Source organism: Enhydra lutris, unplaced genomic scaffold, assembly GCF_002288905.1.
Source record: "Enhydra lutris kenyoni isolate GAN:26980312 unplaced genomic scaffold, ASM228890v2 scaffoldscaffold90, whole genome shotgun sequence".
In the NCBI taxonomy this organism is placed as follows: Eukaryota; Metazoa; Chordata; class Mammalia; order Carnivora; family Mustelidae; genus Enhydra; species Enhydra lutris.
Window position 1 is genome coordinate 4,453,329 of NW_019154174.1, and position 12,884 is coordinate 4,466,212.

The following is a 12,884-nucleotide window of genomic DNA, read 5'->3' on the forward strand; positions in this document are numbered from 1 at the left end:
AAGGCAAGACCCATACGGAGACCTGGAGGATGAGGTCACCTCCTGCAGCCTCCTCTGGTCCGCCCACAACGCCACGCATGCCAAGTACACGTGCCATATGGATGTGTTTCACTTCATGGCCGACGACATTTTCAGTGTCAATGTCACAGACCAGTCCGGAAGTTACTCCCAGGAGTGCGGCAGCTTCCTCCTGGCTAAGAGCAGTGAGTATCCCCGGGACCTTGGAGCAGAGGGGAGCCCAGGCCGGTGCTGAGCCCTACACACTGTGGGCCGGCTCGCCCCACGTCAAAACGGACCTGTCCTAGGTGCTCATTTCTCCTGAGAGTGTGTACTGTAGAAGCACGACTGAGGTGTGATGGGTTCATACTTAGGTTTGGGCCTTTAACCAAGGAGTGGCAGCAGAGGCTGGCAACAGAGCTGGACCAGGGCCCAGGACTTGCCCATCTGTGACCCCGGACTGGCTCACTGTAGACTGATGGCCTTCTGCCCCCATTTTGAGGCAAAGCAGGGGAGGCCATGTCCCAGGAGAAGAACTTCCCTGAGACTTCTCCCGTTTATTTGCTTCGCTGAGGCCCAGACTTTCCCTCCAGCCTGGAGGAAGGGAGGCGGCCTGGCTGGGTCCAGGACCAGGGCAGGGCTGGGAAGGGCCCAGGAGGCAGCTCCCAAAGCAGGAGGTGAGAGGCCCATGCCCAGAGGCATGCAAGCAGACCATGAAGAGAGGCCTGCCCTTGGGGAGGCTTAGCTCTTGCGGCCTGGGAGGTTGTCCCCAGATTCCCAGTGGTGGGTCAAGAAGATAAGAGGGTATCTGCCATTCACACTCTGGGGGTCCAGGTTCACGCCACTTTGCACACAGATGGGTGTGAGCAAAGCTTCACGCAGACCCAGACACACCCAGACTCATGCGCGTGCACGCACACACACTTGTAAATACCCCTCAGAGGCACCGATGTCTTACCAGCAGCCAGTGGCCTGGACAGCTTGGACAGAGAGCACTTACGCTCTGTGTCAGACAGGTGCCAATGTGGACGCACGCATGCGCACACAAGCTCTCTTGGCCACTGGACCCAGGCGTGGCAAACCCATGGAGCAGGGCCACCCTCCTGCCCCGGGGGAGCGCGGGCAGGTAGCGTCCTACCCCTTCCTCTCCAGAGCAGAGTGCAGGGCAGAGAATGAGCTGCTTTGCCTTGCAGGGGGCTCCAGGTCACGGTTCCCTACCCCGCCTCCCTTCTGCCCTCCCTGCCAGGGTCTGAGGCCTACCTATGCCCAGATGTGATAAGGAGATGGCTTTTGGCTCCCCGCCCACTCCGGCCCCCTCCTCCTGGCAACAGGCTCTGCAAACACCCGAATCCCTCCCAGAGTCGGTCCACACCGCCCAGCCCCGGCCACAGGGAAGCAGAGAGCTCCACCCGGCCCCGGGGAAGACAGAAGAGGGTTTAAGGACGAGTCCTGTCCAAACAGATTCGTGACTCAAAGAGAAAAGCCCTCGATGGGGTCCCGGGAATGGGCACCTTCTCCCAACTCAGGCAGAGAAGTAAGCGGCTTTAGGAATTCCTTTTTTGCAACCCCTGAAAGGTTCATTTGTTGATTTAATATGCCTGCTCTGCCCGGGGAGCCGGGAGCCGTGGGCACAGTGTTGACTCAGGAGAGCAAAACCTCAGCCCCAAGCAGCTCAGACCCCAGAAAAGGTGCCAGTGGTGAACAAGATCACACAGGGAAATGCAGAAAATGTTAGATGTTGGCAAAAAATAAAAGGTGGAAGAGGAAGAGAAGGCAGGAGCTGGGGGACAGGAGCCTGTGGCTTCTCTATCCCCGAAGGGACCTCCTTCTGCTACTGAGTTTGATCCCTGAGAACTGTGACCCCATGAATGGGGAGCTGGTACCCTTTTATAAGAGAAGAAATGAAAGCATATAACATGTTGTATCCTGATCACGATCATGAAATGAATTTGGGGTAGAGCGAAACAGGAGGCCTGGCTTTGACCTTGGCCTGCGAGGCACCCAGGAGGGTGTGGTGTTGTGACTCAGGCCTCTGCTGGGCTCTCACTTTCCAGAAGTCTCAGAGCTCAGGGCCACTTGAGGAGGGTCAGACTGGTCTGCACACAGTCCTGCAGGAGCTCAGTAGCCCTTGCTTTTTCATTAGCATAAATGAATATTAATGTAGCTTATTAGCATGAATGCTCATCAGAGTCTGGCTTCTCTGGGAAGTTGCAGCAAAAAAAATGACGTCATCATTTAGAACAGAAATGCAGAACTGGTGCCTCTGAACCACACACGTTGCTTAGCAAGTTTTTGGATTAGGAGCTATTTTTTTTAAGATTTTCTATTTATTTGAGAAAGAGCGTGTGCATGCACGAGAGCGAGTGAGAGAGAGGGCACCAGTGGTGCAGGGGGAAGGGGTGAAGGGAGGGGCAGGAGAAAAGCAGACTCCCCACTGAGCAGAGAGCTGGGCAGGGCCTCGATCCCAGGACCCCGGGATCATGACCTGAACCAAAGGCAGACGCTTAACCAACTGAGCCACCCAGGCACCTGGACTAGTAGTGAACTCTAATGTTGGAGAGAGCTTTCCCCCATCTGGGGTTCCAGGCTGTTCTCTGGCCACCCTGATCTGCAGTCCTGCCTGGCCTGACTGAGGCATCTCCCTTCCATGTCCTCAGACCCCAAACCAACTTTGCCCACTTCTGCTACCCTCCCGCCCCTGCGGCGGCAACTCCAGTGCGGCCTGAACTTCTCACTTCTCAGACGCACAGACTGAGGCCCGGAGACAGGGGCTGCCTCGCCCAGAGTCACAGGGCGGGGTACGGATCCCGCCGACCCCACAACCAACACGGGGTCAGGCGACAGGCAACTTCCTGCCACTACATCTTTCTCAGTCGTGGCCCGATCTCACCCCTTTCTTCTCTTTCTGGCTTTTCCCTCCAAGTCAAGCCGTCCCCGCCTTTCAACGTGACCGTGACCTTCTCAGGACATTATAACATCTCCTGGAGCTCCAGCTACGATTCCTATGCGCTGAAGGGCAAGCTGCAGTATGAGCTGAGATACAGGAAGCGGGGAGGACCCTGGGCCCCGGTGAGGCTCCCAGAGACCAGGGGCGGGGCGGGGGGGCACCACGTGGAGAACATGGCAGGGTGGGACTCTGGGGGTGGGGAGGGGTATCCAAGAGACGGGTGAGCAGCTGACTCACAGCCAAGACTGGAACCAACAATCCACCGAGGCTGGAAGGTCCCCCTTCCGCCCTCCCGCCCCGTGCTGCCTCTCCTCATTTCTCCCTGGGGTGGGAGGCCACTCAAAATTCTGTCCTTCCTGCCCCTGGTTCCTGGGTCGGGTTTCCTCCCGGAGTCTAGTACATCACAGCAGAGGACATTCCAGAGATGGGGCCTTCTGGAGCCTTCCCGCCTGGCTGAGGATGAAGCTTTAATCACCAAGGGAGTCCAGTGTTAGACCATTGTTTCCAAGGTGCAGGCTTCTAGAGCTATCCTCGTTTAGAGCACTGGAGAGTTCCCAAAGGGCCCACTATTCAGAACAGTCAAGGCTGAAGCCTTCTAGAATGATCCAGTTCTTCAGAGCAGACCCCGTTGAAGAATTCCGTACATGCAGTTGTTTGGAATGTCCACCGGGGAAGGCTTCCAGAGGTTATCTGTTGCTGAGATGCCTGTGGTTGAAAGCTTCCAGAAATGCCCGCTCTGGAGAAGTCCGACTGTGGAACAATTCCGAAAGGGACCACTGTCTGGAACGCTGATGGTTAGAGATTCCCATCAAACAGGCCATTGCTACTCCTGGGCCCGTCCTGGTCCTCGAAGGGAGGGCACCCTGCCAGGACTGTGAGGGGAGATCTGGGGTCAGAGAGAGACCAGGTCAAGGTCAAGCCGAGCCTGGTCTTGTGGCAGGAGTGGGGACTTTGCTGGAGACACTCAACCCCTTTCGTGGAGGTGGGTAAAGGGGGCTTCTGCTGGAGGCTGGGGCTGGCCTCGGTGAGCCTGATCGGTGCCACCTTTCCCCCTGTCAGCAGCGTCCAAGGATCAAGCTGATCTCCGTGGACTCGAGAAGCGTCTCTCTCCATCCCTCGGAGTTCCTGAGCGATGCGAGCTATGAGCTGCAGGTGCGCGCAGGGCCCCAGCCCGGCTCCTCCTTCCAGGGGACCTGGAGCGAGTGGAGTGACCCGGTCACCTTTCACACCCAGCCGGGGGAAGGTAGGTGTGGCTCCTCGCGGGGCATTCAGTGTTCCCAGTACTGCCTGGGGTGGGGATTGTTACCTCCCTTATGCAGATGGGAACACGGAGGTCCAGAGAGATGAAGTCGCTGGCTTGGGGTTCGGGGGGTGGGGGTGCGGGGAGTAGGATCCCAGACCACCTCACTTGCAGGCCCCCGCGGCCCTCCTGTGCCCTCCACAGCAGACCCGTTGCCCACCACACCCGCCCCACGGGGCCTCTGGGAGAGGTGGATTCCCCCTTCACCCGGTGTCTGCTTCCTTTGCAGAGATCAAGGGAGGCTGGCAACCTTCCTTGCTCTACCTCCTCCTGGTCGTCATACTCCCCATCCTCGTCTTCTTAGGCCTGAAGATCCACCTGCCTTGGAGGTGAGACCAGGGATTCGGGGAGGCGGCGGGGGGGGACGGGGGAGTCCTGGGCCACAAGCTGTCATCGCGACCGCGGCAGTGACAGGGATGGTGATAAGAACAAGCTCCTGTTTCCTGGGCACTGGGCAGCGCACCCGCCTCTCCACACCCGCCGTGGGAGCGGGCCCTTGGATGCGTACCACCCCTGGACAAATGGGACAAGCAAAGAGGCACAGAGCTGGCGATGTACTTGCCCAAAGCCGCCCTGCTCTGAAGTGGAGGAAGCGCCCCTGCGCTCTCACAGTGACCCAGGCCCTGACCTTGTCGGTGGCGTTTATGCTTTGAATCCCCGGGGTGGGGGAGCACGCTGGGCCGCCAGATGGGGGTGAAGACTGGATGTGATAACCCGCCCTCCTTTCTTCTGCTCCAACCAGAGCTTTTACTTTTACTTTTATCCTTTTATGTGTTGGGTTCGGTCTTCAGGAGAACTGCTGGCGGAGGCAGGGGCTGTGGTCAGGGTTTGCTGAACCCCGAGGGGGTGGGAATCTGCACACCCAGCTCGATGTGTGCATCTGTACCCAGAGGCTTTGCCAGAGTCAGAGGCAGTGAAGCTGGAGGGGGAGGGAGCACTGTTTGGGTGCTGGGGTGCTGGGTCACTGTGTATACACCCTCCGAGTGCTCCCCGCACCCCTGTGAACCGGCCCTTTGCTTATCTCTGGTGGCAGAGGAGGGGTGAGGGGCAGCATTTGCCCGGCTCGGAACAGGCTCGCAAAAGGCAGCCGAACTCTTAAACTCCAGGCACCTTCGCCAGACTTGCTGCCCCCATTTTACGGATGTGGAAATTGAGGCCCGGGGGCAGAGGGGCCGAAGGGGGGGTGCGTGGGTGTGCTTTGGGAGGGGCTCAGTCTCCTGCAGGACAAAGCCGGGGAGCCCCTGAGCGGGAGGCTGGGCTACCCTCTGGGGGATGGTTGAGGGCTCACTTCGTCTCTGTTCTCCCAGGCTGTGGAAGAAGGTGTGGGGGCATGTGCCCAACCCACAGAAGTTCTTCCAGCCCCTGTATGTGGGCCACAGTGGAGACTTCAAGGTGAGTGCCCTCCAGCCCGTGACAATGTCCCCCAGCCTCTTCTCCTCTGGGAGCTCACCTCTGCCTGTGCCCCAGGAACCCTCCACCTGCCAACCAGGCTCCGGGCTCCCCAGTGGCAAAGTGCAGGAAATAATTCGGGTGGGGCAGAACTGGTACGAGAACAGACACAAAATCAGGCAGCCTGTCCCAACCCCTGGGCCAGGCTGGGGGGAGGGATGAGCCAGGTTCCTTGAGTCGAAAACTGGCCTCCTGCTCCTTTGTCAGAGGTCCTTGAGATGGAGAGTGGGTTCCGGGAAGGGCGTGGCCCCACCCGCAGAACACACCAGCCCCCCAACCCCCCCACACTCCCACCAGGCCCCAACCACCCGTCACCCGCCAGCGCCCACAGTTGTCTGTGCCCATTTACCGCTCAACACCTACCCCGAGGGGGAGGGCAGACCGCAGAGAGGATGTGGTGACTGGCGGGGGCGGGGGGAGGAGCCCACCCCCTCCAGCGGAGCGTGGATGTCAGGAAACCTGGACCAGAGCCTGGTGCTGCCCTGAGCTCCTTCCATCTTGATCGCGGCCCCTAGGGGCGGGGGGTGGGGGAGCGCTCCATGGTCCATAGGGCGCCTCTGGGGAGACCGAGGCTCTGCGTGGGGAAGCGGCTTTCGTGAGGCAGGGGAGCAGCCCGAACCCCCAGCCTCACGGAGAGGAGACCTTCCTCCTTCCTCTGCACCTTCCCTGAAGCTCAGAGGCCACACCTGTTTGGTATTTACTCACCTGGGCTGCACCTGTGTGCCAGGCCCTAGGCTGGGAGCTCCAGAGATGTGAATGCATCTCCTCCTCGCATAGCTATGGCGGGGGGATGGACAGGGAGGGCATTACTGGCAGATGGAGGGGCCTCACCCGGGTCCCAAGATGTTTTCTGAGGCAGCAGTCTCACAACTGGGGGACTCAGGTTCTCGGGGGTTTTTACCATCATTCAGGTGGGGACCCTGTGTCATGTGTGGGACCCCAGGCCAGCGAGGGCGGGGGCGGGGATTGTGCTCAAAGCTTGGGGCGGGGCGCTGCCTCGGTCCGTCGTCACCCCACATCCCTTACCCAAGGGGCATACAGAGGCCTTTCCAAGTGGCTTGTCACTGATTCCCCCTGCGTGTTCATTTAGTTAATACACATTTATTGGGCACCGACTGTATGTGAGGCACTGTGTGAACCTCCGGGGATACAGCTGGGACCAGAAGAATCGAGGCTTCTGCCCTGGCTGAGTGTCCGCTCCAGCGGGGACACCAACAGGAGAATGCTTGTTTCCTAGAAGCATCGACTTCTGTCACTCCCGTCCGCATTGTCCATACAACTCAGCAGTCTCCCAGGCTCTATGCAGACCCCAGGCCGCTGAGCACTGGTTGTCTGGCAGGCTGCTAAGGGCAGTGGCTCCCTCCGCAGGTGGGGAAACTGAGGCCCAGGAAGGGAGGGACAGCAGTGCGGAGCGTCCCTGGATAGGGGTACACCATGGCTCTGACCCCTGGTGTCCTGTATCCTCTCGTGTCTCTTTCTCTTGCTATCTCTGTCTTGTCTCTATGTCTGTCTGTCCATACCCGCCTTGCCCCTGTCCTGTCATGACCGTCTCCCTCTTCTCTCTCTTTACAGAAATGGGTGGGCGCCCCCTTCACTGCCTCCAGCCTGGAGCTGGGACCCCGGAGCCCCGAGGTGCTTTCGTCCCTGGCGATGCACAACCATTGCCCGCCGCAGAGCAGCACCAAGGGGCCGCAGTCCATGCAGCTGCCCGAGCCCCCCCACCTGGTGGGAGCTGACGGGGTGCCTGAGCCAGGCTCCTGGGGCCCGGCCTGCTCCCCTATCGGCAGTGTGGGTGGCTCGGCTTACAGCCAGGAGAGGGACCGACCGTATGGTGTGCTGGTGTCCATTAACACCGTGACCGTAGCAGACATGGAGGGCCCGTGTGCCTGGTCCTGCACCTGTGGGGATGACGGATACCCGGCCCTGAACTTGGACGCCAGCCTGGAGCCCGGCTCGGGCACTGAGGACCCGCTCCTGGACCCTGGGACCACAGTCCTCTCCTGTGGCTGTGTCTCGGCAGGTGGCCTTGCCGGGCCAGGAGGGCCTATGGGCAGCCTCCTGGACAGGCTGAAGCTGCCTCTTGATGAGGAGGCGGGCTGGACCCCAGGGCCACTGTGGAGTGGCGGGCCCCCCAGAGAGGCATCTGACAGCGAAGTAGGCTCGCCTCCCGCCGGCCTGGACATGGACACTTTCGACAGTGGCTTCGCGGGCTCTGACTGCGGCAGCCCTGTGGAGTGTGACTTCACCAGCCCCAGGGACGAAGGGCCCCCCCGGAGCTACCTCCGCCAGTGGGTGGTCATGGCGCCTCCGCCCGAGGGACCCGGGCCCCAGGCCAGCCAGTGAGGCTGACCCGCAGTCCGGAGCTGGCCGAGCCATTCCGCTTGGAGTCAGAGCTGTGCTCACCTGGGCCGTGGGGTGAAGGGGCCTGCGACCTTTGTGCCCCCAGATGAGGCCCCTGAGCCCAGTTGACACCTGGTGTGCCTGTGTGATCCCGGAGCACACGGGTGTGTCCGTGTGCGTGAGCAGCACACATGCGCATGGGCGCAGAGACGAGACGCATGTGTGTCTGGGACCGTGTGCACACCATGACAGCCGTGGACTGTTCCCGACGTGGGGAGGCCCCGGGGTCGTGAGAGGCTGGTTCAGTGTCATCCGTGGGGCCTGCTAGCATCAGTCCCTGCCCTGCAGGTCCTGCCTCCAAGAACCGTGAGAAGTCCCCAGGGGTCCTTTTCACTTCTCAGGGGAAGGGGATGGAGTGAGCCTGCGGTGACCCTGGGTGTGTGAAGGTTTGTGGGGGCCTGTGGACTGAGGTCTGAATCCCAACTGTGATGCCCCTGGGCTGTACCACCTTGGGCAAGCCCCTTCCCCTCTCTGGGCTGGAGTTTCCTATCTGGACAAGGCGGGGTGGGGGGGCACGGGGAGCACGACCCACTTTGGGGAGAAATTGGTGAGGTCACCCACTGTACAGGCTGGGACCAAGCAGACCGTCAATAAATTCAGCTTCCTTCCTTCTGGGGCCCAGACCAAGGCTCGTGCGTGCCGGCAGTGGGCGGCGGTGAGAACGCAGCCACAGCTCTGGCACTTGGGGCGGGGGTGGGCAGGGGCGGGGGTGGGCAGGGGTGGAGGGTGTGTTCCAGGCTTCAAGCCAGCCTGTCCCTTAGAAACCTTCCCCACCAGCCAAGATTTCCTTTGCTGGCTCCTGCAAAGGAGCCACTTAGTTATTCCCGCTGTGCTCCCAAGAAATATTTATCGGGCACAAGGACACGTGCCAGGTTCTGGGGTACGCAGGCCGGGGGAAGGCGGGGTAGGGAAGGGGAATGGGGAGGGGAGTCCTCCTTCGGCACTCATGGCGGGGGAGGGGCAGGCAGGAATCTGCAGTGGGATCTTATCTGCTCACCCCTGGGAATCGGGGAAGTCAAGGTCTTGTTGATTTCTGAGACAGCCCCTTCAATTGTGAATTGAGAAACTCCGAAAATCCCCTTGTGTTTGAAGGCAGGCACCTTACCCATCATCAGTGCCACAGACTGTTTGCAGCTCAGGTTTTAAAAAACCAAAACAAAGCCCAACACAGCAAACAAGACCTCGGGTTGTTTTCCCAGTCGGGGGCGATCACCTTTAGAGCCATCTTTTTCGAGGCCGCAGAGCAGGGTTAGGGAGGCCGAGAGTCTGATTCAGCCGGGCCAGCTCTCAGAGCCCCAGGGACACTCCCACCCCTGCCTGGAGCTGTCAGGCCGGGTCGGAGGCCCAGCTGAATGAGAAAGCTCTGGTTTTTCTCTCCTCTTGGCTGAGTCTGAGCTCCCAGGTGGTGGAAGTCAGTCCTGCACAAAGCCTCACTGTGACTCATCTGTAAAATGGCATGGTTGCGGGAAGACCCCTAGGGAGTCTTTGGTAAGGAAAGTTCTAGAATATGGATGATTTCAACTGTGGCACTGTTGACCTGGGATTGAAGTGAGGCTCAGCTGGGGGCTAGAGCTTGACACCAGAGCTCCTGCACAAGTGAGCAGCCCTCCCCACCGCCGTCACCCCCACCCCCCCTCCCACCCCCCCCTGCCCGGGAGGCTTGGGCCAAGGTGTGCTGTGGTTTTCACATCCTCCTGGGGGCAGCGGGTTCCAGGGGCCACCTGAGCCGCTGGCTCCTGGGGGGAGGCAGCTCAACTCTGCAGCACACAGAGCTCTGGGACTGGGGCGGGGGGGGTGCAGGGTTGGCAGGGCAAGAGGCCAGGGCTGGGGCTTGGTCAAGGGCTCTGGCCTGGGCCAGACATGGCTCTTCACCACCTCTGTCTCTGGAGGGGACTCAGCCTGTAAGCAGGCTGCATAGCGGAGGCAGGAGCCAGCCTTCCTGGGAGGCTGGATTAGCAGGAGCTGGGTGGCTGGACGACAGAGGGACGGGTGGCTATGTTGATGGGTGGACGGACGGACGGAGGAAGGGATGGTGAAAGGCTTCAGGGAAGAACGTTGCTGGACAGGTAGAAACACAGCTAGAGACCCAGCTCATAAGTCGAATATAAGCTCCACGAGGGCGACAACTATCTCTAGTTTGTTCCCAGCCCTACCTCCAGCCGGGCACACAGGCACTCGAAAAAGCCCGATTTGCAGTGCATTGTGTGTGCTTTATTCCCATGGTGAAGACGCTTCCCCGTGGCCGATTTCAAGATACCAACCGGACAACCTGAAGTGGGATTGGGAAGAGAGGTGCGTCACCGAGACCCTCCTAGGTGGTTGGAACCAGCCTCAGCACTCCACTGACGGGAGCCCTAGGGCACTGGGAGGGGCTGGAGGGCCTCAGGGAGGAGGTGGTGTTTGTTGGACTTTGAAAAAATGAATAGGAGTGGCTAGATGTTTGTTTCTTCCAGCTAGAGCAAGGGCCAGGAGGGGTGACAGAGCCCTGAGTACCTGCAAGTGGGGAAGGTGGCCCCTGGTCACCCAGAGTCCAGGCCACAGTTGCTAATGACTCTGGTAAGAGAGTCAGGAGGATTGATAGCAATACCCCGTGCACGGAAACCACCTTCCCCTTCTGGGCCAGACTTTTTCCATCTGCAGGGTCAGAGAGAGCAGGGATGTCCATCTGACAAATGAAATGAAGGTGCACAAGGGGCCAGGGGCTCGCTTGTCTGAGGTCGCACACTGAATTAAAGGTCATAGTCAGAACTTGAACTCTAGTCTCCTGATCCTAAATGCAGCTCTTCCTCCCCTTGCTCTGCTGGGAGGGACTTAGGTCAAGAGGGAACAAACCCTGAGCAAGCACCTGTGAAGTGCCTGTTGCTTTGTCCTCGTGGGGCAGCTGACCCCAGCTCTAGGAGTGGTTGACAGAGCATTCCATGCCCCACCCCCGCCAAGCCACACTACTGGATCTGGGACATATATGGGACCCAAACCAGTCCATGTGATATTTCTGCTGGGACTGTCGAGCGGTAGGGTTGGACTGAAGCCTGGGGCTGTGGGGTGAGGCCAGCACACAAGAAAGCAGAGCTGGGATTGGAGATAGATTCCTGGTAATATCTCCTGAGCTCCTGGATCCAACCATGCCTGAAACCACAACCTCATGGACTTTGGAGGTACACGAGTGTGGAAGTCATTATGTCCCCCTGGTATGAATCACATGACCAGGACTGGGCAGGGAGTTACAACTCTGCTTACAAGCAGAAGTGTTAAGTCTCGCTTTTGGACCACAGCTTGTACAGGCCAATTGTGATGCTCTCCCCGAGTGTTGATCCTTTCTGCCACTGTGAGCTGAGACAAATGAGCTGGTGGCTGCTCTATCAGGCTGGGCCCCTGTGTGAGGAGATGTGGAGAGAAGAGCCTCCAACTTACCCAACATGGACATGTGTCATGAGCAAGAAATAGATCCCAGTTGTAACCCATCGAGATCTGGGGGCTGTGCGTTAGCACGGCCTTACCCAGCCTGGCCCAACTGGGCTGAGGAGCTGGGAGGTTCCCCGTTTGCTTAAGTGGGTCCGAGATGGGTTTGTGTCACTTGCGGTGGGAAGTGTCCTAGCATAACGAGGACCCTCCTCTCGACCTGAGGAAGGACTAACTACATTCAAAGGGGGCAGAGGACCAGGCTCCATCCCTTCTCACCAAAGACTTGGGCAGCCACGGGCTGTCTCTGAGCCTCAGTTTCGTCTTCATAAAGCAGGGGCAGCCATCAGCCTCTCAGCTTGCTGGGACGACCTCCAGGTCTGGGAGGAACGGCTCCACTGGGATGAGACCCACACAAAAGAAAGCAGAGCTGGGTGTCTTCCTTTAGGCTCCCTGTTGGAGGGGAACGCTCTTCCCCCTTCTCTACTTGGGACTTGGTCTGGGGACGGGCCGTTGGCATCACGTGGGACACATCCCAACTGCGGCTGTCTGGACGCACCATCGGAGAGCCAGGGACAGGAAAGACAGAGCAGTGAGCACATATGTGCACTTGGCTCCCAGAAGCCCACCAGACTTCCTAGAGAACAGGAGGGAGAAGTACACGTTCTCGACAGGGAGGAGATGGGACAGAGGCTGCCCGCGGTCACGAAGCATCAAGCCACAAAAGGGAAACAAGAAGAGCCAGGTCTCTGCTCAGACGTCACCTTCTCAGCAGGACCTCCCCAGGGCACCCCCCTACTTAGTAGTTTCTTCCCCCTGTAACATTTATTAAGCTCTAACCTATGTCTTTTACTGATTAGTCGTGCTTACTGTCAACCCCGCTAGCATGGGGGGTTTTGTCTGTTTTATCCACCACTGGTCTCAGAGCCCAGAATGGTGCCTGGCCCGCGGCAGGTGCTCAGCGAATGCTGGACGCACGGGTGACTATGTGGATCAATCTGGTAATGGCAGAGCAGCGGCTGGCAAGGCAGTGGGCAGAGAGGACGCAAGGGACTGAGCCCAGGAGGGAGCCACCTGCCCTGGACCCGGAGATGCCACAGAACGGGACAGGGAGACGAGGACATGGGCCTCTTGTGAAGTCTGTAAATTGGGCAAGAGACCCTCTCCCTTTGCTCACCCCAGGGGGCAGCGAGGGGTCTTTCCCCCCACCCCTAGGGGCCAGAGATCTGATAAACGGTTTTTCTTTTAACATTGGTGGCCCCAGAGGGAAAAAAACCTCTTTCTGCATTGTAGGGGGGTCTCCTGGAATAAGGTCAGCTGCTCAGCCCGAAGCAAACCCCGCCTCTGGCAAGCGGCGTGGAGAGGGACGGCTTTGAGGCAGCACAGCCCAAG

General features: G+C 59.4%; 1 protein-coding gene across 3 annotated transcripts in view; it reads left to right on the forward strand.

The window, feature by feature from the left end:
• The window catches only part of LOC111162173 (interleukin 21 receptor), a 33,263-nt gene extending 24,547 nt beyond the window's left edge, over positions 1-8,716 (forward strand). For 2 of the 3 annotated variants that reach the window (XM_022526376.1, XM_022526375.1), the window contains 6 exons: positions 4-203; positions 2,921-3,066; positions 4,004-4,187; positions 4,474-4,573; positions 5,552-5,636; positions 7,266-8,716. In XM_022526376.1, coding sequence (XP_022382084.1) covers positions 4-203; positions 2,921-3,066; positions 4,004-4,187; positions 4,474-4,573; positions 5,552-5,636; positions 7,266-8,036 — 1,486 coding nt within the window. In that variant the 3' untranslated portion in view covers positions 8,037-8,716. The remainder of the gene's footprint in view (positions 1-3; positions 204-2,920; positions 3,067-4,003; positions 4,188-4,473; positions 4,574-5,551; positions 5,637-7,265) is intronic. The other variant, XM_022526377.1, reaches the window with a different exon arrangement.
• The last annotated feature ends 4,168 nt before the right edge of the window (positions 8,717-12,884 follow it).